The following is a 25,615-nucleotide window of genomic DNA, read 5'->3' on the forward strand; positions in this document are numbered from 1 at the left end:
GATGAGCCTCTTTAATAGCTCAACAAGAAAATTATGTCTTGACATGTTGGAATAAAGCTTAAATATTTTTCAAATCAGCACCGTAGACCCATGTCTATGTACGGTGCAGAACACACACACTCTGTGCTCCTTCTGCATGAATTATTGTGGCATGCATGTGATAAGCCTGTGGCTCAGCTGAGATGTTCTCCTCAGTAAGCTGCAGTTAAAAACGTCTCTGCTTCAGGATTAGCTTAACACAACAAATGCAACATTTTTTGCCCTTTTCCTGGTTGAAGAACATCAGCCTACACCTTGCGAATCTTTCCCAAAATCTTATTTGGGGTTTGCATTTTAATCCTGGCTGTTGGCCTGTATACGTTTTGTTTTTTTTGTTTTTTTACCACATGTTTTCCATCCCCTCAATTTTCCATTATTTCAGTCAGCTTGTCCAGCAGTGACCTTTTTCGGCTTACCTTGTTACAGGTGACTGTGGAGGACTGTTCTCTGCAGTTCTCTCAGATTGTGAAGCCTTACCATTTTTGACATCCACCTGTTCCTGTATCATCATCATATATCCAATTTTGAGATGCTTTAATCAAACGGTCCTAAATTGTTAGCAAATGTAACTCTCAGTTGCTACACACACTACTTTAAGTGGGTCAGCATGCGCCGGTTCACATTACCCCTCACCGTTCCAGGACATTTTCTTTCCAAAGTTTGGTGCGTACCGAGACATTTTTCCGGAGTTATAACAGGTGTTATATTAGTCTGCGTTTCCCCATCATTGTGCTCCCCTTACAGCTGCGCTTCGTGCAAAAATAAATAAATAAAACCACAAACAACAAGATTAAAGACACACGTTCCCACTCCCATTCTGTAACGCTCCGCTCACACACAGAAGCACCATGACAACCTGTCAAGCGTTGTGGTGAAGAGACAGAGCGTCAATCCCTAGACAGCCACTGATGAGAGGCATGAAATTTAATAAGCACAACGGGAAAAACGGCATATGGAACAGAGCAAGGAAATAGATGTGCATCTGGGCATGAAGACAGAGAATCCGGCGCCGAACAGGGAAGAATCAAGAGCTCATATGAGAGGCAGATCAGGTGAAACACATGGGGATAAAGAAGTGAATGGAAAAGGTGAGAGTAGATACAGGAGAACCTGGAGGCAGAGAAAAACTGAAGAGGACATCATAAACCAAGAAAAGCTAAGAAATGAAATGAACACAAAGAACAAAATTCAAGAAATACAAAGGAACTAAATACAAAGGAATAAACTAACATGGCAAAATCTTATCTATAATTAATACAACAAAAAGTATTTGGCGAAGTCTACTAAAGTAACTGAACAGATCATCTGATTTATTATTCAGAAATGAACTCATCGGACGAACAAAAAGTCTAAAGTTATGGGCAAGTGTTGGAAATTTAGAAATAAAATTTTAAAAATATATAAACATAACTACAAAATAAAATAATCTGAACAGTCAATTTTAAAAAAACGCATGTTGGGTTATAAACTACTGCTAAAATATTCTTGGTCTTCTGAAATATAAGAAATATATTTTACTCACCATAAGCAACTCCTCTGTCTAAAAAGGTCTTATCTCTACTTTATGTTTATGAATTAAATACTTTTTATTTTCTATCTTCATTTATTTATATATGTGTGTGTGTGTGTTGACGCCAGGAGGCTTCAAGTTAATAATAGGGACTCCATTTAACTTTTGTTCTTTGTAATTCATGTACAATAAACTATCAATCTATAAATCAATAGACAGATCTGTATTAAAATATCACCCATATTTTTGTCCCCTATCTTCATCCCACCAAAGGGACAGTTCTGTTTTTTTCCATCACTAACTGTGTTTCATATTTTTTGGTCACAAAACATTGCAATTTGGCCTTCATGGACAAGTTTTAAGTTTTCTCTATTTGTGAGGAAAAAAGTATTCTGTGGTTGAGTCTGTGTCCAGCGTTTACACTGAACAATGTGTCGGCACACTATAGATTTCAGTGATTTCAATAAAGATTCAAACTTGCCACAGAGTGGTGTTTCGGAGCCGCTGCTTTGTCTGATTAACAAAGACGCCAGGTTCTGAGGCACAGCCTGAGTTTTATAAATGTTGCAGAAAAACTATTCTTTAGAAGTTTAGAAATTGTTTTCTGTAACAAGCCCGTCTCTCTTCTTTTTCCTGCACAAACATGACATCATTCCTGCGTGACTTCAAAACAGAGATTTGAACAAAAGCTGCAGTGTGCGACTTTTTTTTTTTTCCTGGAGATGCCTCACAAAACCCAATGGAGGGAGACAAAAAAAAAGTAGCAGAATCACATTCATGCAAGACATTGGTGATTCTTCTTTGTGAGACATCTTTCATTATGGACCCGAGGAGTTAAAGCAAGTTTCCTGTCCGTTTGACGTGTGTGCGATACATTTTTAAAACCTCTTTTTTTGTTTTTTTTCCTTTTCACCATCAGGTTACAAATTGATCACTTCTCCCAAACCACAAATGTGTACCGACTACTTATGTCTGATGATGTGTGTTTCTCAGTGCTCTGAGGTGTGTGGAGGCGGTGAGCAGCAGCGCATCGTCACCTGTCCAGAGGATGATCGATGCGACCAAGACCTTCAGCCAAGCGTTATTCAGTCCTGCAACAGCCAGCCCTGTGCTCAGTGGCTCACTGGATCGTGGGGACAGGTACTCTAACGCAATATTCAGTCCAACTTCAGTTAAGAGCAATTTTATTGTTGATTCCTTCTTAATTCTAAAGGGGCAGAAGAATCCCCTTTTTTGACATCATGGATATTAGCCAATGAATTTGTCATTCCCATCCTTTTTAAAAAAAAATCTCTGCCATGAACATTTCATGATAAATCCTGTAATATTCCTCCACATGCACATGTTTTTCGTTAAGGCTAGATTGGAAAATGTGAAACCTTCTTGCTCAGAAGTCTAGAATTTGATCTCAGAATTCTCCACGGTTTACATTTCAATCATTGCACGGTACAGTGATTTCTCTCTGAAGAGAGAGTGTTTTGTTCATTATAATATCTTCCTTCTGTTCAAATTCACCCGAATATCTAAACATAATTATTAGAGAGATCTTTTTTTTTTTTTCCCCAGATGTGATCTTCTTAATCAATCCCAGAATTGTAGGTTCACATGTAAGATTTATATTTCAAGTAATAATTTATTTCACCAGCATGTTTCATCTGATTAGAAGCAGTAAGGTTCTGAAGTGACCCTACCAGTGTCGCTAAACTAAAGATTAGGGTGATGGCAAGGAGGCCTTCCGACCTCAGCACCAAAGATGAATATTCAAAGTACCAGTGGAAGCATGCAACAAGCCTTGAGTTTATATTTCTTTAATACCATCAAAGAGTTCAACTGAACAGACTATAAATATATCTTGACTTGCCATTTCTAAATTAAATTCATAAAATTCAAACTTTTTCCAACCAAAATGAGAAATTAAAATCCAAACCTTCCAGTTGTATAAATAATATTTGGATTTGCTGTAGATGGGAGGATATATCCGAGATTAACACACAATATGCTGCTCCTCCAATCATCCAAATTAAAAAGTTTGGGAACCACCAAGACGTATTACTTTCAAAACTTTTTGTACTTCTTTTATTCCTTCCTATAATCTATTCACAGCTGCCTAATACCTCAGTGATTGCATTATTTCTTTTTGTAAAGATGAAGACTCTTATCCTCAGTTGACGTATCGCATTATCCAAAGCACTCTGGGCCAATGTTATGTAAATTCTGGTTCTGAATTAATTGAAATGGAAACAAAACGTGCTCACACTAGAGATAATACGGTTTCAAACTTCTGACTTTGGAAATCACACTGCAGACCTAAATGATAAATTGTCAACGTTGACCATTTCGAACAAAAACAAACAAAAGAAAGTGAACTGGATTATTTCTCTTTGTGAAAATTTTGTGAAATCTTTCCGTGTGCAGTGTTCGGCTTCTTGTGGAGGAGGACTGCAGCATCGGCTCATCAAATGCGTCGACACCAGGACCGAGGCTTCAGAGGAGGTGGATCGGGTTCAGTGTGACCACAAGCTGAAGCCTAACGACACCAAAAAGTGCAACGTCCGGGACTGCGAGAGTGATCCCTCTGGTGAGTAAATCAAATTATAATTTTATTAATTCTTTTGCTGTTGTCACTTTGCCTCCTGCACTGCAGATAATTTTTCACTCCAAGAAAATCATTCAGGTGGACAGAATCGAATTTAATTATACATATTATGCCAGCAGCTGAGGGCACTTAAGAGCTCTGCTCCTCCAGATTAATCCTTATTTAAAATAAGAGGGATCATCCAATTCACAATAACTTCTCCTGGTTGTGAAAGAAACCTTTTTCTGTTGCATGCAACAGTAGTCTCATTTACTGAACGCCGACTCTGTAGACCAGGGGTCTCAAACTCCAGTCCTCGAGGGCCGCAGTCCTGCAACTTTTAGATGTGCCTCTGCTGCACCACACCTGAACAGAATAATTAGGTCATTAAGGCTCTGGAAAACTGATCTACACAAGGAGGAGGTCATCAAGTCATTTCATTCCAGTGTTTTGTACCTGTGGCACATCTAAAAACTGTAGGTCTGCGGCCCTCGAGGACTGGAGTTTGAGACCCCTGTAGACTATATCGACATTTTTGTCTTTACCAGCAGAAATAAACTAGAAATTATAATAATAATAATGAAAAAAGACAGAGCATCCAGTTCTTCTGGGTAATATGTGATCTCGAGTCACAGATTGCATTTTGTGTCATGGGATTGGAAGACAAGCAGAGTGGGAGGAAATGGTCAGAAATCCTTCAGCAGTGGGTAGAAAACCTGAAGTGATCCACTTCACATCAATTTCAATCAGAGGATCGGAGTGGAAAACCTACAGATGGATTCTGGAGTTTTCTCAGTCATCCGTTTGCTTTAAGCATCACAGAAAGCTGAGAAGACTTCATTGTTTTTTTTATTATAATTTTTTCTAAAACGATAGAGGATGTGGAGAAATTATCTACCAGCAGCTACTGTTCTCTATGCTTGATTTTGACCTGAAAATTTGTTTCTAAAGGTCAACATAAGGTGATTTTTCCACATTCTGTTATTTTCACCTGTCACCCTTGATAGGAGGCTCGATATTTTATGATGCTGCTTTGGTTGAAACTAAATCAGTGACATTAGTTTTGTTTTTTTTCCCCGTCATGTTGCTCACTATCGCCCGAGGTCAGCAACATTTCCTCAAAATACTTTTGCATTCATAAAATAATCCATCTCCTGCTAATTTTCATTGTGTTTTATTAAAGGCTATACAAGAGTCCACGAATAGGATATCTACTTGTGATGGATGTCTGGACAAAAAAATAAAATAAAAATCACTCCTACAGTTAGAATTCATATAATTAAAACCACCAAAAGTAAAGACAGTAACTTTGATTACGTCTTTGTGGCATATGTGGAAGATGGGGTATTTCGAACAGCAAATGAACATTTCCTCTACGGATCTGATGTGTCAGAAGCAGGTAAAATGAAATGTAAGTTTGAGCAGGTTTGACAAAGGGACAGGCTGGACAGCATCTCCAGAGCTGCTGCTCTTGTGAGGGGGGTCTCCTGTAGGTGAACCTACTCCGGGGTCACTGATGGAGGGGAGAGTGAATGCTGTCCTGTGCTGTTTGATCACACGGATGAGCTCTAACAGAAGGTGCATCGCAGTCTGTGGCACATATGTTTGCTTTAGCCACACACCGGTCAGGGCGCCGAGGCTGGCCCCTGTAAAACGCCGAAAATGGCAACAAAAGAAGCATCAGATTTAGACCACAGAGCTGTGGAACAAGACGCTCTGGTCTGATGAATTGTTTTGTTGCTCAGTGACTTTCCAAGGGAACATTAAATGTTTATGCACCTCGGCGTGATAAAGCAAATGTTAAACAAAAGCAATTTCCTTCAATATCAATCAAAGTTGTTATGGTTAACAGCTGAAATGACAAAAGCACCAAGCAGAATGTAAAAGATAACCTCCAAGATTCAAAGGAGGCAGTTCGTCTTTCTTCTCCGACAGTTTGACATACGATATGAAAAATCGCTAAAATATGGTTTTGGAAGGACTGTGTGGGTGCAACGTTGAATCTGAGCTTTAGGGATAGCAAGATTAGAAAAAAATCTCACATTTTTAATTGCATGAACTCTGTTACATTTGCTCTCAGCATTACTGCTATCTTTTGGAATCCGGCCGCTCTCGCTCTCAAAGGCCACATCACAAGACCAGTGGAGAAGCTGACTAGATTCGTCTCAATGAGCTTCATTGTTAACGAGGCCCGCGTTCGATAAGCTGAAGTTCTTCTGTATGAGGAAAACGGTGCGAACAAGGCGACTATTTAGAACAGTGAAATCACAGGTGTGTGTGCTTGAAACTTTTCTACAGATTCACAAGTTAAACTTTAGCTCAGTGCATTCCTGGCTTTGATGTGGATGGATGTTTGAAGTCTAAAATAATTTTTTTTTTAAAAAGCTCCTATTTGTGCACAACGTTTGACGTTTTGTTTAGCTCAGGTAAATGCTAAGAGCGATAGCCTGATTACAGAGGGTTTTACTGGCTCCATTGTGTAGGATGAATATACCACCGAGCTCGCATGCTGTGTATATCAGTGCATTTATTTATTTGTTTTACTCAAAGTTAACAGCAGAAAGAAGGCAGCAATAGTTTATCGCCATGGAGAAACCCAAGCACAAAGTAACCACCAGATCAGCTGCACGATTCAAACGTTGAGCTCCAGGAGTTACAATTTTAGCTGGTAGAGTATACAACATATATATGTATATATATTAACTTTATAAAATTGGAAGCATCAAAGTAGACTGCAATCTCCAGGGGATAGTTTTGAAAAAGCCCCAGAAATCAACTGGGCTTTTCACCCACTGGGATTTTATTATACGTTTGTGTTAGACTATATTTAATAGCATTTGAATATATCTGTGTGATATTTCTGCATTTGATTGATTTTTGAATGCATTTTTCTACATTCTGTGTATGAATTTGAGCAAGTTTCCTTGTATGCTGAATTATTATGTATTATTACTGGTATCTACATAAGCTCAACTGAATCGAATTGAAAAGAGTTTAAATCAAACAATTTAGAAAATAGCTGATCCTGCAATTTCCCATGTACTGGAAAACAATGTTCTTTAAGTATAAAAACACACAAATGATTTATTTACAAACTGCAAAAGTAAAATCTTAATCATGTGGACATTGACTCTTGAATACCTGAATATTTTATTCTCAGATACACGATCAAGGTGTTTATGCTTGTTGAAGCAATTAGTTTGTCTAGCTTTACATTTCTTGTAAAAAAAATAATTGACGTAAGCAAAAATGAAAAGCGTAATTTGATAAGCCTGCCTTGCATAAATAAACAAATCTTAAATATGTTTTCCACTAACCCTGTCAGATGTAGGCCACCACTGTTCATTGGCATTTCTGTTTATACCATCAGATATGAAATTAGTCTTCCTCAGAGGGCAACCCGCTGGAAACTGAATGCCAGCCTGGCTGACATTTTGAAAACATAGAGGTATAAAAGTGTTATCATGAGTATGTGAGGCGTCTGATAGCAGCAAACAGCGGCCTGCGTTGTGCTTGTGTGTTCTGAGTTGATGCCTCTTTATTGGAGCCAGCTTGTGTCTGTCACAATTTAATTTGTATATAAAGTAGTTTAGATAGTTGCATTTTTCTTCTCTTTTTTTTTTTTGATGATTGTATTTGCATGTGTTGATGCCACAGGTCTTTGTTTGTACCGCAATAACAAATCATGGTAAAATTAATAAACGGGGGATGGAAATATTGAGATGACTGATGTCCAGAAGACTACGTCTGAGGAGTTGCATCCCTTCATACTTGGTAATGAATATTTTAATGTCCAAACAACTGGAAGCGGTACAAAATTGCACAATCTAGTGATTTGCTAATGATAGCTGTTAATAAAAAACTAATGCATACAGAATTAGCAGCTACTTGACAATATAGTCAGAATTTCTCTATAATATGTAATGTGTAATATGTTGGATTATTTTAAGACTTGCTCATTAAACAAAGTATATTATGTAGTTTAGTCAAAGCCCTGTGCATTACTTTTTTAAAAGCACTGCAATTAATCAGCGGAAAGTTGGCATTTTCTTTCAGTTCTCCCTGTTCATGGAATGAAAACATCCCCGTTATAAACAGAAATAATCTATATAGTCTAGAAGGTTGTAAACTTGATCTGTTATTGACAGACCTCAACAAGAGCCAGTTCATTTCACACACAGGTTGAAAATGAATAAATCACATTCATAGTTCCTCGCCGAAATACTAGGAAGCAATACCTTTACGGTCATTGTTAGGGCGCTAACAGGAACTCATAATTGTAGTCCGATTAAATATTGTTCCAGAGTGTAGAACAATAGGACTTCCAAAGAAAAACTTTTGACAGAACTTAAATCAGAAAAAAACAACTTTTTCGATCTTTGAAACCAATGCATGAAACAAACCAGCATTTGTTCAATTGGCTTAATAATTTTAAGGTTGTGTAACAGTGCATTTGTTGGATGATGTTAATCTACAAAAATCAGTCAGATTTTTTTCTCTTGTTTGTTCAAATACATTGGATTTTAAATTTGACAAATTCTTAAGACATCTGCTGTTATTTGCATATTTTCTAGCATTAGTTGTCAGAAGGAAAAATAAGTCTGAACATTTCGACGGAAGGTTTTGTTTTTTTGACTCCAGTCCACACTAAACCAACGCAAGGTTGATGTTTCTTCATGATAATATCTTGACTCCCATTAACCTGAACAAGAATACCACTAACGTGAATTAAACATAACTCATGAACCCAGTGCCGAAACAGACTCTATTTACCATAAATGTATGAGTTGTAGAGACTCAACCTTGAGTTTAGAGATTAAACAGAAGAGTTAGATATGTGTGTGGAATACTCTCAACTGTCTTACCTGCAGACATTCAGATGCATACACACACAGCAGCCACCAAAGTCTTTCTAAATAAGAGAAGTATGGCTTGAAAGTTTTCAAGTTCATCGTGTTAATTCCTTCCTCCTTCTAGCGTTTCAATTTTGTGCCAGTAAAGCTTACAAAAAAAGTTGCCCTGAATTAGAATTTTATACTTTTTATGTTGAATGTCTGTTTTGATGACTGATCTCGAAGGTTACGGGTCTATGCCAGGACAGTCAGAAAGCATGCAGGCTTTCTGTCAACAAAAATCTGTCAGCATGAGGCAATTCAGTCATTTGATTGCGTTGCTTTTGACTAAAAGTTGCAGAAAACTGGCTTTCGACTAGTTTGATTGGTCTGTAGAGTCCCGGAGTGACCCCAAAGTGGTCAAATGGTTATTGGCAGAGTTAATCAGGACATGAAGTCATTTCAGCCACTCCTGGTGTTCAGCTTGTTAAAGTGAATAGGGCTTTTTTACTGCAGACGGCGTCAAAAACATGGGATTCAGCAGTAACACTTATGTACCAAATGATGAAAATTTCAAAGCAGTGGAAAATGTTTGAAGTGTACAAAGTCTCTGGGTTGCAATGTTCGTCCTATACAATGTTTTGTCATTTCAAAAAGAAAAAGAGATCAAATTAGATGAGCCACATTCTCAAATGCTACATTTTATTTCATACACTATTGGAACTAAATGCATTTACATAATGGTCTGATGAAATTCATAAAAACTAAACAAACTCTGGAGCAAAACACACACACATAGTTTGATGTTGGCATAACCTATGCAGGTTATTTCCTCAGTATGCTATAAAATATTTTTCTAAAAGTTGCTAATATTAAAAGCAGCATTCTTACAATTTTGAAATGATATTAACTAACATATTAAGCGATTCTAAAACAAATTGTATCCCAGTTTTGCTATTCATTTTTACTGCTTTAGTAGCGTTTCTAAGATGTGTAAAGGGCTCGTCTGTTAGGAATGAAGCTTTTTTTATATCTGAGTCCAGATTGCAAGTTTCTGTCAGCTTAATATAAAAGCGTTCATGTATAAATTACTGTCATGTATAAATTACTGTCAGCTTTCTGACAGACTTGTCTTTTCATTCGTACTAAGTGATAATGGTTGAAAATAAACACTAATGAACCTCTCTAGCAGACGCATATGTTGTTTTTGTATGCTGAGGGAGGCGAACAGTCGGCACCGTGGCTGAGCATTTCTGCTTTGAACTGCAGTAAGGAAATGCAGCACTCCAGATGGTTTGCTCCTGAGAACCATTTGGAAAATCTACAAGGTGAACAGCTTCAGGTTAATGGTGAATAATTGATTATTTTTTGGATATAAAGTTAAAGCCAAGCATCTGTCTGAGCAGAGGGAGCCATAGTTTTTTTTTTTTTTTTCTTTATTGGATGTATTTTGCGAAAGCTGAAACTACATGTTTGGATCATAAATATTAAAGTAACACTAATGTGTAAAGTGGATGAATTTGGTCTTAATCAGCTTCCCAGTTTACACCCAAATTAGCTAGTTTCAGTGCAAAAACTCAGAAAAATGTTGCTTATTCAATTTAATTCAACCCTTTGCATCTGACAGTAAATGAGACGGGCATCTCTCAAAGGATACTGTAAAAACTGAACCACTTTTATACATGTAAATCTGGTTTTATGTACATTTTAATACAAATATTCAACGTGAAAATCTTGTTTGGGAATACAGCAATCAAACCCTTCTCATAATTAATGACCAGCTGTTTAACCGGGTTTATCTTGAGTGATAGCTCCAAGCTTATTACTATTATTATTTTGTAATTTTTGCTTTTTTTTCAGAAATAAAACCTCTTTTAAATTCATTGATTCCTTTTGAATATTCCTCTGCCCTTTCTTTTTAGAACAAACTTCTTGAGTGAGTGAGCATTGATTCAAATCTTGCAAACCATAATAATTTGAGCTTAACTTTATCATACAATGTTGCAAGGAGTACCGAAGATAATAGTATTTTATAGTTTGGGAAAAAATCTATTTGATTCGGTTTCCAAAGTACAAAGGGACATTAAACGTTATTCAAGATTTCTCAAAGTTGTTGTTAGAGGCTGCTGGCTGTGGGTAGGAAGGATGTCCTGTAGCAGTCTGTATCGTAGCAAATCTGTAGACACTAAACACACTGTGATGTGGAATGGTAACATACAACAGTATGTGCAGTACACCTGTCAATTGTACAAACGTGAAGAAAAAAATTATGCCCTTCTTGTAAATATTGTGAAATTATGTAACATTTCAAGATATTTAATTGTAGTTAATTATATTTAATAATTAAATCAAATGAAACAAGTCATCAGTGGCGATCTTTGCACCTCTTTCTCCCATTGTATTACAAAACCACACATTTTGAACTGTGTTTAAAGGCAGTTGCTGTTGTATTAATATACATCCATTAATACGACTAGTTATTTTTTAACAAGATAAATAAGCTCTGTCTGTAAATAAGATTGTATGGATTTCTCATTCCAGCCTCACTGTCCAATAGTCAAATTCTGCATATTATTTTGAAAGCCATACGTAGATACCGTTAAATGAAATGTCAGAGCCAATAACAGTTCTGACCTTTCTTGACATTTTCTAAAACCTCGGTGTGTATAAACATATCACGCCTCTCCGTGTCCAGCTCGGTTTATGTCAGAATAACAGTGCTGCTCGCAACTTATTCCAACGTTTCTGAAAGCTTTTTAGACAACAGCTGGGGTTTTTTTTGTTGTTTTTTTTTTTTTTAGCGTTGTAATTAAACCATAAGGATGCACTGTCATAAAAGCCAAAAGAGCAACAGCTGTGAATGCAGCATAATGCGCAATATGCTATAATACCAAGAAAATTAGAGCAAATGCAGTTGAGTAAAGCCTGGACTTATCTTTTGTTAGCCAGACAATAAAGCAGAACATTATAGGCCATTAATGTCCCATTAGGCAGGAAACGGTTTTAGAAATGCATATATGTTTAAAACATAAAGGCAGACTTATTGTGTGTGCTTCCTTCACATTGACTGAACATATGCTTGTGATGCAGGCGGAGGTCAATAAAGTGTTGTCCACCACTGCTGACATTAAGTTTGGTTATTAGGATCTATTAAGTCTCATTTTCCGATCCATTTCTATCAACAGCATAAATCATGGTTGGCAGCTCTGTCTCTTTTAAAGAGGCAGGCGGTAAAGTATTAGCTATAATATTATTCCTCTACTACACTTAACAGGTGATTTAGTATTTGCATCTGCAGTTTCCCTACAGAATCGTAGGTTGATGCAATGCAGGGATTCATTTCCCTATCTAACACTGTAACAATCATTGAGCAAATATCTGAAGTAGAACCTCAGAGATGCATCACTCTTCCAATTATCTTCTGCATGGCAGATTCTTCAGCTGAAATTCCCTCTGTTGTTACTAAAATCATATTTTCCATCTGTCAACTGTGTTAACTTTGGTATTTTACGAGGGAAAAGTTTTGACTTTGCGGCTGCCAGCACCAAGTGGTTAATGATCCAGTTTAAAGCTCTCAGAGTTTAGACACGGCACTTGATCATCTCTTGAATTTAGGAGTTGTTTTGTTCTTGAATAATTTATTATTAAGAGGTAAATTGCTTTACTAAATGGAGTTCTCCACTTTACTGCACATTAAACTCAAATCCAAACTTTTAAAGCATAGTTTATGGTTGTTTCAGCTGCATAACGATGCGTCCTTGAAAGAAATTGAAGTGGCAGACATGTTTATCATCCATGTTCCCTCTGATCCTGTCATCACATCCAGACGCACAAACTGTAGTTTTACATAAACAAATCATTGGCCAAATTTACATTGATAACATGTATTTGCCTTCTTTACTGATTTACTTTTATGTCTGTGCATTTTTGTCACAGTTAAAGGGGCTCAAATCTTTTCAAATAATTCACAATCAGACTGTGACGAATGAATTTGAAATTTAAGATTTCGCCTCATGTTTGCTGGATGGAGATTTTAATGACCGCCAAGATTTTTGAGAGACAAAGGATTTATTTTTGCAAGAGGTGTGTGCCGCATAGTGGCAAATCAACTCGGCATTGCAATGAACTGATATTTAAACAGCCTCCAATTTGGCTAAACCAAAGGCAGAAGAAATCTGATACAGATAGGAACTGGTACAAAAAAAGAGAGGCAGGAGTTTCTTTTGGAGTGTGGCCACCAACAAAACCACCTACAGTCGGTAAATACAATGTGACTGAATTTGGATCTGATCCTGCTTTCGGCTGCACGGAGGACATCCGTCAGTAGTAATCAGATCTGTCAAAGATGACTCATGATTATTAAGCCATTTCTGTATGTATATATTTACAGTATATACCAGAGGTGTGACCAAGTCACTGTGTTGCAAGTCTCAAGTCTTTGTCCTCAAGTCCAAGTCAAGTCTCAAGTAAAGACAGGCAAAAGTCGAGTCAAGTCTCAAGTCAGGAACCTTTAATTTCAAGTCATTTCGAGTCGTTTTTATTTATTTATTTTTTTTTATTTGCAATTATACATAAAATTCCAATAATAGACCATTTGTTCGTTTTAAAATATGTATTTATCTCAAATGATAGAACATGTGTAGCTGAACACAAAGTATAAAAAACATTTTTAAATTGGACCACTTTATTGCCCAGTTCTGTTAAACTTGATATTCAATAAAAAAAGAGGAAAATGCTGACATTTCCACAGCACAATACAAAGAACCATAACAGCAGTTTTTTCCTCTTTTCTCTGACCTGTCAAAACAATATATTGTCAATATAATTTCCCAACGTAGATGTCTTCAAACACACCAACCATCCTTAGATGATACTAGACCCGGCTCATCATCATGATGGGACAGAGAGACTCTGTTCCCTGTGTTCAGGTCCAGAATCTGCTTTCTGTTCCGGAGCCCCGCTCACTATCCACCGGCTTCCTGAGCTAACACGGTGCACATTATTTGTGGAGGCATTTGAAGGACCGGATTTATGGTAAATCATCACCAATTTAACCCGGAGTACACATGCTAACACGAAGTTAGCTAAAGTCAGCTATCTTACAGCAAAAGAAAAGTGCCACCTACCGATCTTTGTGAAATAATAAAGTGATAGAAAACCTAATGCAGTATATTAAAGTCAAAGTCCGAGTCTTTGAGCATTTTTTCAAGTCAAGTCTCAAGTCGCGATTTTAAAGACTCGAGTCTGACTCGAGTCTAAGTCATGTGACTCGAGTCCCCACCTCTGATAATAATCAACAAAACCTGTTAAAATTTATATTCTCAGTAATTATTGTTTCAACAACGTGTTGCGCAATTCAGTGCGTTTCAGTTCCATTAGCAAAAAAAAAGGCGACTCAAAGACCGACTGACTAGCAGAGCAGGAGTTTACATTAGCTAATCAACCAATAATCGAGAAATAAATATCAAGCCTGGAAACTTGACATCGTAACGGACTGAATGTTATGTTTTTAACGTCGTAGCTCCGCTTGCGGGGCGCAGGCGGTTGCCACGGCAACGGGCGTGCTTAACGACAAAAGAGAGAGAGTGTGTAAAACGGTAGGAGAATCTCACTGAGGAAGAAATATACTGCATTAGGTTTTCTATCACTTTATTATTTCTGCTATAACTGATGTATATTCGCATATAAAATAAGTCAATAAAGTTTAATTTACAATTTTTATGTCTTCGTGTCATGAGAGGTAGATCTCAGCCGGCTGGTGAGAGAAAAAGTAGATCTTGGTCTAGAAAAGTTTGAGCACCCTGCGGTAGATCGTCGTTGCCGCTCCGATCTAAATCAGGGGTTTTCACTTGCATTCAACAGGCTGAGTTAAAGCTCCCAGTCGGTGAAAACCCCTGATTTTGTCGTTAAGCACGCCCGTTTAAAAAAACGCGGCAAAGCTACAGAGCTCAGGGAACGAAATACGAAATAACAGCTCGAATATGCTTCCGCGAGTAATTTCTTTTGGCTACGTAGGTTATGAACTTTAGACTAAAAAACGAACTGCAACTTGTAAAACATGCAAGAAGAGAATATCGGATGGAGATGCCACGACGTCCAACTTTGTCCGGCATTTGAAGCTTCACAAAGATCGGTAGGTGGCGCTTTTCTTTTGCTGTAAGATAGCTGACTTTAGCTAACTTCGTGTTAGCATGTGTACTCCGGGTTAAATTGGTGATTATTTACCATAAATCCGGTCCGTCAAATGCCTCCACAAATAATGTGCACCGTGTTAGCTCAGGAAGCCGGTGGATAGTGAGCGGGGCTCCGGAACAGAAAGCAGATTCTGGACCTGAACACAGGGAACAGAGTCTCTCTGTCCCATCATGATGATGAGCCGGGTCTAGTATCATCTAAGGATGGTTGGTGTATTTGAAGACATCTACGTTGGGAAATTATATTGACAATATATTGTTTTGACAGGTCAGAGAAAAGAGGAAAAAACTGCTGTTATGGTTCTTTGTATTGTGCTGTGGAAATGTCAGCATTTTCGTCTTTTTTTATTGAATATCAAGTTTAACAGAACTGGGCAATAAAGTGGTCCAATTTAAAAATGTTTTTTATACTTTGTGTTCAGCTACACATGTTTTATCATTTGAGATAAATACATATTTTAAAACGAACAAATGGTCTATTATTGGAATTTTATGTATAATTGCAAATAAAAAAAAAAATAAAATAAAAACGACTCGAAATGACTTGAAATTAAAGGTTCCTGACTTGAGACTTGGCTCGACTTTTGCCTGTCTTTACTTGAGACTTGACTCGGACTTGAGGACAAAGACTTGAGACTTACTTGAGACTTGCAACACAGTGACTTGGTCACACCTCTGATTATTATTTGTTGATATAATTCTTTAATGAAGCTACAAACGTTTAGGACCTTAGTGAATATTTTGATAAACGTGTCAGAAGAGGAAGTTCTGGTCTCATCGTCCTGGCGGTGTTCAGTTTGTCACCAACTGTCGAGATCAACTCAAAACCTTCCAGTGATCGACGTATTGAGCCCCCTGATCTACCGTAACACACCAAACACTACAGGATGATCTGTTACGAAATCGTAAGCCACAATGTTAGAACGGCCGGCGTTCTAACATTGTCTTATGGGGAAAAATAGGGGCAAAAAAACCTTGTAGTGTGAATTATTGCATCAGGTAGTCGATGTGCCCATTTTCTCTATTTAAATCTAATTATTACTGAAGGGCAACATAGTATACGGACTTCATAATCTGCACTCTTTTGGTTGAATGCAGTATTTATTTCCACTTTGGCTTTATGTTGTTTAGTTTTTTTTCAAGTAAATTTTTTGTTAATGGAGACTGAGAATCCATTTTATTTTTGGTTGTTTTGTTTATTTTGTTTATCAGTTCCAGTGTTTAGTGTTCTTTTGAAAATAAAGTGTATCTATCTTTGGCAGGAAATCGCATGCATTATTACATCATTTCCATTACATCAGTGTAAAAAGGTCTTCAAACAATATTATCGTTTATCGCAATAATTTCTGAGACAATTAATCGTTGAGCAAAATTTGTTATCGGGACAGGCCTAGGAATACCAAAGAATGACACGTGCCAGCTATGCTAACACTGATGTTTGAAAGCAGCCTAAAATGAACAGTAAAGCTCCTGTATCTGCGATGATAATAATGCTCCATACTCTAAAGTTCAACATTGAATTTCCGCCACTTCCTGGACACACAATTATCACGTTTAAACAAGATACGTATCACGTCTAAGATAAGTATCACGCTATAGCGTGATAGCATTCAAAATATTTTTTTCCCAGTGTGATAGCAATGCGCTGCCATACAAATCAAACCAAAATTAATACTGTTCCATCTGAGGACAGTCGGGAATAAAACCCACTTCCGTTTTTCAGTTGAATGTGTTTGGCTCATTTGTCTACACTGGGCCACACATGTATACAAGCATGAACAGCAGCACACGCCTAATAGGATTAAAGATAAAAAAAAGAGTGCAACACCCCCAGCCCCAAATGAAGGATTGTTTATTGGAAGTAAACCCTGAGTTTCACTGTAATAGCTGTATGCACAAACACACACACACACACACACAAAAAGGACAGTGTAAGCTACAAAAACACACTCTTACAACCAGAACGTTTCAACTAAAAATAATGTTCACCTCTAAAAATATCAACTCTAATTCAAAACTATGCCCTAGTGTTTATATACAACAAATTCACAATTTCAATCGATTAAAAAATTAGAACCATCCTCATTTACAAAAGAAACATACCTTGTGCCTCTATCAATAGGGCCGCTAATCTTCTGTTCCTTTCTGCCGTTAAGCTGCCATTCTACAACATATATAGAGCAAAATAAAAATAAAATAACATCAAATCAAAAACTGGAAGTCATGTGTCATACAAAATAAAATGAGATAAAGGAACAAAGCGCTAAAGATGTCTAAATGAGAGACAGTTTAACCTGAGTTCAACCAACACTTTTCCTCATCAAAAATGTCTTTTGATGGGGAAAACACTGTTGAGCAGATTTAATGGGAAACCAGGTGACTGTGTTTTGCATTGTTAAGCCTATTGAAATTACAGCCACATTGGCAGAAACTAGTCTAAATTGTTGGGAAAAGTTTCATTTGTCTTAATATGAATGAATTTATTTGGAAATGTTTTAATAGTTTGAAACATCTCCTTTACTAGAAGGTGTGAATCACTTCAGAGCTTTTCCTGGTTACCATAGCAATAGCAACTGATGTTACACTTCTACCTAACTGATGACGTCATTAGGATCAGATGCTTTGTGTCATAGGTCTATGACATCAGCTCTGAAACCTCTTAAATAGTTTGTCACTTGTGTTCTAGAGCCAGACCTGCAGAACCCAGGGGATTTATAGTGAATTGTTCTCTTTGCACCGTGAGACAGAAACGGAAGATGGACTCCCCTCGTTTACCCAAGATTATTATTCCTATGGTAAGGACAAAGAAGATACAACCAAATGAAGAACCGTACCAAGCTTTATGACTTCGAGAGCAGGAAAAATCTTCAAACACCGTTGTTTCATACTGGACGATATATACAAAAAATGCAGAACATGAACAAAAAATGAGACAAAGAGCTGTGTCCACAGCTAATTGCAATGAGGTTACTGGGAAAGACAAACATGACAAACAGTTTAAGAAGCCTTTGTCATGTAAAAAAGAACAGAAACCCATCATACAGGACCTGAAGAAAAAAGAAGTTGCAAAAGACACTTTAGAGGAGAACATTTTTTCTAAAGAAATGGCTATGCGGGAGACAAATGAAGACTTTCCTTCTATATCTGTGTTTCAACACCAGCGTGAGATGAGGCTTCCTGAAAAGGTCCTTTCTCAACAGGATTGTAAGAAGATTGTTTACGACAATCTAGACAAAATAAAGAGGAAAGAAGCTGCCAATTACATTCTTCTGGAGAACAAGCGTTGTGCAGAGAGGGCCAATCAGCAGTTACTCCAGAAGTTGCAAGAGGAAAGAGAAAGGAAGCAGAAAGATGAAATAAAACAGTCTCTGACTGATACCTGGGATGCTCAAATTCAATATAAACAACAGAAGGAGGAGAAACAAGCTAAACTTGAAAGGCAATACAGGGCTGCCATGATGGAGTCAGATAGACTCCATCAAACTGAGGAAATTGAGACGAGTAGACGGAAGAAAGAGCAATGCCGGAAATTTTTGAGACAGAATGAGACTCTGCGTACCAAAGAAAAAAAGAAATCTAGTGATTACAGTTTAGAGGACGTACTAAAGAAATGTGATGTTCTTTTACAGAAAAAGCATTGTGACATGTTTTACGAGGATGAGACTGCCACATTGTCACATAAAATACAGCAGCAACAGAAAACTCCAACGCAAAACCCTCTGGCTGATGAATTGGCTGCCAGACATAAACGCAAAGAGAAAAAGAAGAGGGAAATGGACAGGACTGAAAGGCAAGGGGTTCTTCCTGGATATCGAGGTGAGGAAAGTAGACAGAAGAAGGCGGCTCAGCAGAACCTGAAGACACAGAACAACGTTACTGAGCCAGGAAGAGCTGTTCATCATCAATCGGTCGTTCTAGATCGTGACACTCACTGTGACATTGCTGATAACAACAGAAGTCTTGAAATGCGTAAAAAAATCGTGTACGACCAACTTTCACTTATAAAGAAAAAAGAAGATATGAAAAGGACTTTTATGGAGGAAAAGTTAATGGAAGACATTAAACATCGGGAAGCTGCAGAGCAGAAGCTTGAAAAACTGGAGAAGGAGAAAAAAGCTGCAGCTAACATGTGTCTGATTGATTCGTGGGGTTCCCAGATACGACGCAAACAGCAGGAGAAAAAGGAACTTCGTGAGGCTGAGAGGAGAGACATGCTGTCCTTAATTGAGCTGGACAGAGTGTGTGGAGGTGAAAGTAGTAGAAAATCAGCCATCAGAAATGCAGACAGCCTGTTCAGGGGACTCTGCCAGCAGCAAGACCAGGGAGAAGCAGCTCCAAGTCCTGTGCGGGAAGAACCAGCAATGCTTGCAGATCTTCACTGAGTCGTCAGAAGGTTAGCAGTACCACGCCTGTCAGACTTCCCTCACTGGACTCTAGCTCTATGCACCTCCCTGAGGATTGCCAAGAGACTGAGAATGACATTGTAAAACTCCCATCCATTCCCATACAAAATGAATAATTGTTTCTCAGCTGGCCAAGGAATGCGAGGGGATTCCCCTGGAGCTGAGGAGAGGGAAGTCTGGGCCTCCATACTTAGGCTTCTGCCCCCACGACCCGACAAGCAGAAGACAATGGATGGATGGATGGATGGATGGATGGATGGATGGATGGATGGATGGATCGATCGATCGATCGATCGATCGATCGATGGATGGATGGATCGATCGATCTTCAAACCAGTCTTTCCTTTTGTCTTCTGCCTGTCTGTGAAAACAGCGACTATCACTTTTCGTTATTGTTAGTCATTTTAACAAAAGGTTTTCTCTGGGTGCTCCAGTTTTCCTACAAAAACGACAGACAGACAGACACTTTATTAGTAAAATTAAGTAATCCTACTTCAAATATAAGTTTTCTCTGGGTGCTCCAGTTTCTCTAAAAACACAAGTCACAGACAGACAGACATTGTAATTTGCTCTCTTAGTAAAATCAAATAATCTTGCTTTAAACAAAAGGTTTTCTCTGGGTGCTCCAGTTTTCCTACAAAAATGACAGACAGACAGACAGATGTGAGGCCTTTTAATTGTTATAATTAAAAAGCCTCAAACTTTTTATTATGACATTAAAAGTGTCATAAAAATGACACTTTTAATGTCATCATTATACATATATATGTATACATATATACATATAACTCTTAATAATTCAATATATACTATATATATATATATATATACATATATATATATATATATGTATGTGTATAAACACATATCACTCTTTCCAATTCAATATATACTATATATATATATATATAAATTTATATGTATGTGTATAAACACATATCACTCTTTCCAATTCAATATATACTATATATATATATATATATATAGATAGATAGATTTATATGTATGTGTTTAAACCAGAGGTGTGACCAAGTCACTGTGTTGCAAGTCTCAAGTAAGTCTCAAGTCTTTGTCCTCAAGTCCGAGTCAAGTCTCAAGTAAAGACAGGCAAAAGTCGAGTCAAGTCTCAAGTCAGGAACCTTTAATTTCAAGTCATTTCGAGTCGTTTTTATTTTATTTTATTTTTATAATTTGCAATTATACAAAAAATTCAAATAATAGACCATTTGTTCGTTTTAAAATATGTATTTATCTCAAATGATAGAACATGTGTAGCTGAACACAAAGTATAAAAAACATTTTTAAATTGGACCACTTTATTGCCCAGTTCTGTTAAACTTGATATTCAATAAAAAAAGACGAAAATGCTGACATTTCCACAGCACAATACAAAGAACCATAACAGCAGTTTTTTCCTCTTTTCTCTGACCTGTCAAAACAATATATTGTCAATATAATTTCCCAACGTAGATGTCTTCAAATACACCAACCATCCTTAGATGATACTAGACCCGGCTCATCATCATGATGGGACAGAGAGACTCTGTTCCCTGTGTTCAGGTCCAGAATCTGCTTTCTGTTCCGGAGCCCTGCTCACTATCCACCGGCTTCCTGAGCTAACACGGTGCACATTATTTGTGGAGGCATTTGAAGGACCGGATTTATGGTAAATAATCACCAATTTAACCCAGAGTACACATGCTAACACGAAGTTAGCTAAAGTCAGCTATCTTACAGCAAAAGAAAAGTGCCACCTACCGATCTTTGTGAAGCTTCAAATGCCGGACAAAGTTGGACGTCGTGGCATCTCCATCCGATATTCTCTTCTTGCATGTTTTACAAGTTGCAGTTCGTTTTTTAGTCGAAAGTTCATAACCTACGTAGCCAAAAGAAATTACTCGCGGAAGCATATTCGAGCGGTTATTTCGTATTTCGTTCCCTGAGCTCTGTAGCTTTGCCGCGTTTTTTTAAACGTCCAAATCCTGTTAATTTGATTGGTTGTGCTGCAGCTACGTACACATACATACATAAGGAGAGAGGAAAACCATAGTGACGGTCTGCGCATATTGATACGGAATGAGTGAAATTAATTAATGATGCCACTTTATAAATAATGTGTTTTAAATTTTAAGACTTTTGAGTAAAAAATATCAAGTCTTTTCAAGTAAACAGCTTCAAGTCGAGTCAAGTCCCAAGTCAATGGCATGAAAGTCAAAGTCAAGTCCGAGTCTTTGAGCATTTTTTCAAGTCAAGTCTCAAGTCGTGATTTTAACGACTCGAGTCTGACTCGAGTCCAAGTCATGTGACTCGAGTCCCCACCTCTGGTATATACTATATATATATATATATTTGGGGGGGGGTTTGCGTCAAGAAAGTTTAATCTTCTGTACGTAATGAGAGATGTGCTCTGTGGACACTCCGTAAGCAGACATGCAATGAGAGAGGAGAACCAAACTAAACTGTGCCCTGCAGCTTGTGCTGCTGAAATCTGTCAAACAAACATTGCTCACATTGGCAAAATGCTAAAAAATGTTGCCAAATGCAACAAAGTACACGTACTAAATGCTGCCTTTTATTTTTAAAAATCTAAAACTTTGTATTACAAAACATGTCAAGGTCTAACTTAGAGGTCAACAATCACATTCTTATTAATTTTACTTTATTTTCTTGTTATTTTATGGTATTTGCACGTTTTCGGGTGACCTCTTTGACCTTGATCTCACATTTGATGGGAAGAAAAATCTCCCTGGCAGCCATGTTTTCTCTCTTTTGTTACTTGATATCACTGTTTAGTCGTCTTCTTTTTTTGCTGCTGTTTTGATTGCTCTTCGTCATTTCCTGCCTCGGTGTACCACATGAAGAAGCTGGATGCGTAAGCATGTCATGATATTTTTTGCTCCACTGAAAGGATTCTCAAGGACAGTGTATTATTGACTTTATTAAATCAGAGAGTGGACGTAATTTTATTGTTGAAGAATAAATCAATGCCAGTTTATTTATGGGCATTTGAAAAGGGTTTTCATGCCAATAATGTGAAATCGAAAGAAAGGCAACACAATGTTGGGTTCATTTGCGTCATTGTAGCAGACACACAACAAAGGTTGAATATGGTTATGTGGTTTGTAGCAGAAAGTTTTTTTGTGTGTGAAAAACAAAGGAGCAGTCAGAGGTTACTGTACGTCAGTCAAAGCAGGAGTTTCATGGATAAATATTTTCATTCCCTAATGCAGAGTTTAGAGTATTTCGTCAAAGGGAGTAAGTATAACTTCCCCTCCGTTGGCTGATTTTGCCCATCAGAAGGTCCCTGTGGATCATTTTTGCTTCAATAGTAGTACAACATTCTACCAACACATCCAAACACAACATTAAGTAGTCAACAAGCGGTTTAATGGAATCTGTTCTGTACTTTCCTCGAGACATGATCTGCGCAGGTGCGACCCAGATGGGCTGCAGATCTTTTCTGTAGCGCTGCATCATTAACCAGAGGAGGAGGGAACGGAGAGCGGAGCTTTTTCTGCAGCAGCAGCTGTCCAGCTGAGCATTAAGCTCGCAAAGAAAACAGCTGCAGCAACCGAACCTCTGAATATGGAGACGATGTGCAGAGCATTGAAAAATAAGCTGCATTTTGCCACAACTTTATAAGATGGTAACGCAGCGTGTGGCTACAGGCAGCATGGAGGATTTCCAAACAGCTCATGTCTTTGTTGTTGTTGGAGTTAAATTTAGATTTAAAGTTAAAGTGAGATGTTATGAGGATGTGGCTGTGTAGTAGTTATAGGTTTCACCTCAGCATTCAGGTGCAGACCCTGCAGCCTTGCGATGCCAGTGGGGAGATATAAACATTAATTAACAAAATAAAAATGTATAAATTAGATCGTTTATACACCCACAACACAGGTTGGAAATACAAGTATGTAAAACTAAATGTCTATAATTATTTAAATATTTTCATTTCTTATGTTTGTTTATTAAGTACATGTTTAAAGAAAAGTGAAATAATTAAAATGTGAGGTTAATGTGTTAAGATATGCAATTCAGATGCATGTATATGTGTATATTTTAAAGATCTTGATGATGATGAAGAATTATTTTAGTATTTGTTGAATTGGTTCACATTTCTGCGTTGCTGCATGCCACCAGTTTAATATTTACTATTTTCATGCCGGCCATTCAGTTATTAGGATGTTTTTCATTCACCTATAGAGCCATCTTAAATTAATTTATTTATAAATTAAAAGGCTCTTGTAACCCTGACTCTGTGGTAAACTCTTGAGCGTGCCATCAGCCTCCTAAAGTGCCGGAGGCAGCGTGTTCCTCTTTTTATTTGTCACGGCTCGGCTCTCCGCCCCACTCACAACGATTTCTGACTCGTAAAATTGTGGGATTTTCTTAAATCCTTCTCCACGGTTGCAACTGTTCTCCAGGAAATGACACTAGTCAGCCGGCTAGTTTAAGTAAACCTCGACGTTCATGAGGTAGTTTGCATTGAGCAGTTGTGGTTGAATGTGGGTGAGTAGGGGCAGAACATGAGGCACAGCCTTGTACGTAAAAACTGAGGTGCAGCTGAACATTTTATAGGAAAATTGCTTTCTGATGTGTGTATGCACGGCTGTATTTTTTGGGGAGTCGGGGAGATTTTCATATAGATCCTGCATAATGTTTTATAAATGAGGCCTGTGGTCCTTCAGAATCTAAAGCAAATATTCTGGTTGTTATTGATGTAAACATACGACCTTTGCTTAATGCCTCCATCCTTCTCTCTCTACCCATTTCCAGTTTGATAGCTGTCAATAAGGGTACTGGTGCCATTTTTTTAAATTGGCATACTTTCCACTAAGTGCATCAATAATTACTCATTTAAATGAGCGCAGACTGCAAGAGCTATTCTGGGAGCAGGTTTTCCAAAGTGCATAGAGATTTATGTAACACCAGCAATTTGCAGGGTAGACTTTCTTTTCTGTTTAACTGGTTCCCACTAAATCATTTCATAAACACTTGTATTTTGATTCTTATTAAATAAATATACTCATATTTTGTATTTATCGTAAATAATCCTTTCTGGACATGTGTCCATTTTAGTGGAAATCCAGGCTGAAAATTATTTACTATCATTTGTTCTCATCTTGAATGAAGTTAAAGGAACATTAAAAACGACTAATGGGTGAATTTGCTCTCTATTACAACCAATAAACTGATTAGTGTTAATATGCTATATGTGAAATGACTATTGTCATGTATTATTGCTAAGAGAGAGACTTTGAGGTTGTGTTTTATTATATGATTTATGGTAACCAGGTTTTCACCTTTTTAGCTCAGCTTACTGTCATTAAAAACTCTTTATTTTCACATTACACATATTCCTAAAGGAGTTCATTCAACAACCTGTTTTACTGTCAGGCTCAGCTGCAGTCACAGGCTCACATTCAAGTAGATAAATCTTTTTTTTATTATTGTTTTTGATCCAGTTCAGGTTTTTATTTATTTATTTTTTTTACTATTTTTCTCTTTTTTTTTATTTACCTAGCAGGTCTTGGCAAGTAAACCCTGACATTTGCACTTTTCCAGGGATCTTTGCATCTGTAACTGCCCTAAAAAAGGAAAGGTTTCCCAACAAGGTCACCGTCGGCCCAAAACGTTTTTTGTGCTCGAGGCCCAACTCTCATGCACCCACAAGGTGCCAGAAATATTTGTTGCAAGTTGCAAGTTTGGGTGGTTTTTAGTGAACAGGTTCAGGCTTCCAGTCATGGATTTAAACCTGGATTCAGGTAACAGAGTTGGATTTTTTTTCTTAAATCCAACTCATTTCTCTGAGTGTTACGCATGTGAAAATAATATAAATAGACATTGCCTTTCAAAAGTGACAGTAAATCTTGAAAGTCTTTTTTTTTTTTTTACATCCTGTCCTGTTAAGGCTTTATTTGATAAATCAACATAAAGCGACACATAACTGAAAAGTAGAACGAGAATCATATATGCTTTTAAAAATGATCTCAAAAAAAGGTAAAAAGTGTGGCCTCCATATATATAAATCCTCATTACTCATTTACCGATAAATAAATTTC

At 37.4% G+C, this 25,615-nt stretch overlaps 1 protein-coding gene and 1 long non-coding RNA gene across 3 annotated transcripts in view; one reads left to right on the plus strand and one right to left on the minus strand.

The window, feature by feature from the left end:
- The window catches only part of adamts7 (a disintegrin-like and metallopeptidase (reprolysin type) with thrombospondin type 1 motif, 7), a 141,150-nt gene that overhangs the window by 102,672 nt on the left and 12,863 nt on the right, over positions 1–25,615 (plus strand). For both annotated transcript variants that reach the window (XM_028014791.1, XM_028014792.1), the window contains exons 22-23: positions 2,543–2,689; positions 3,965–4,127. In XM_028014791.1, the coding sequence (XP_027870592.1) occupies positions 2,543–2,689; positions 3,965–4,127 (310 nt within the window). The remainder of the gene's footprint in view (positions 1–2,542; positions 2,690–3,964; positions 4,128–25,615) is intronic.
- Positions 16,986–19,402, minus strand: LOC114143063 (uncharacterized). The gene is made up of 2 exons (XR_003595153.1): positions 17,985–19,402; positions 16,986–17,314 (listed from the first exon to the last, which is right to left on the minus strand). It is a non-coding gene; the product is annotated as an uncharacterized LOC114143063 (long non-coding RNA).

Source organism: Xiphophorus couchianus, chromosome 4 (genome assembly GCF_001444195.1).
Source record: "Xiphophorus couchianus chromosome 4, X_couchianus-1.0, whole genome shotgun sequence".
In the NCBI taxonomy this organism is placed as follows: Eukaryota; Metazoa; Chordata; class Actinopteri; order Cyprinodontiformes; family Poeciliidae; genus Xiphophorus; species Xiphophorus couchianus.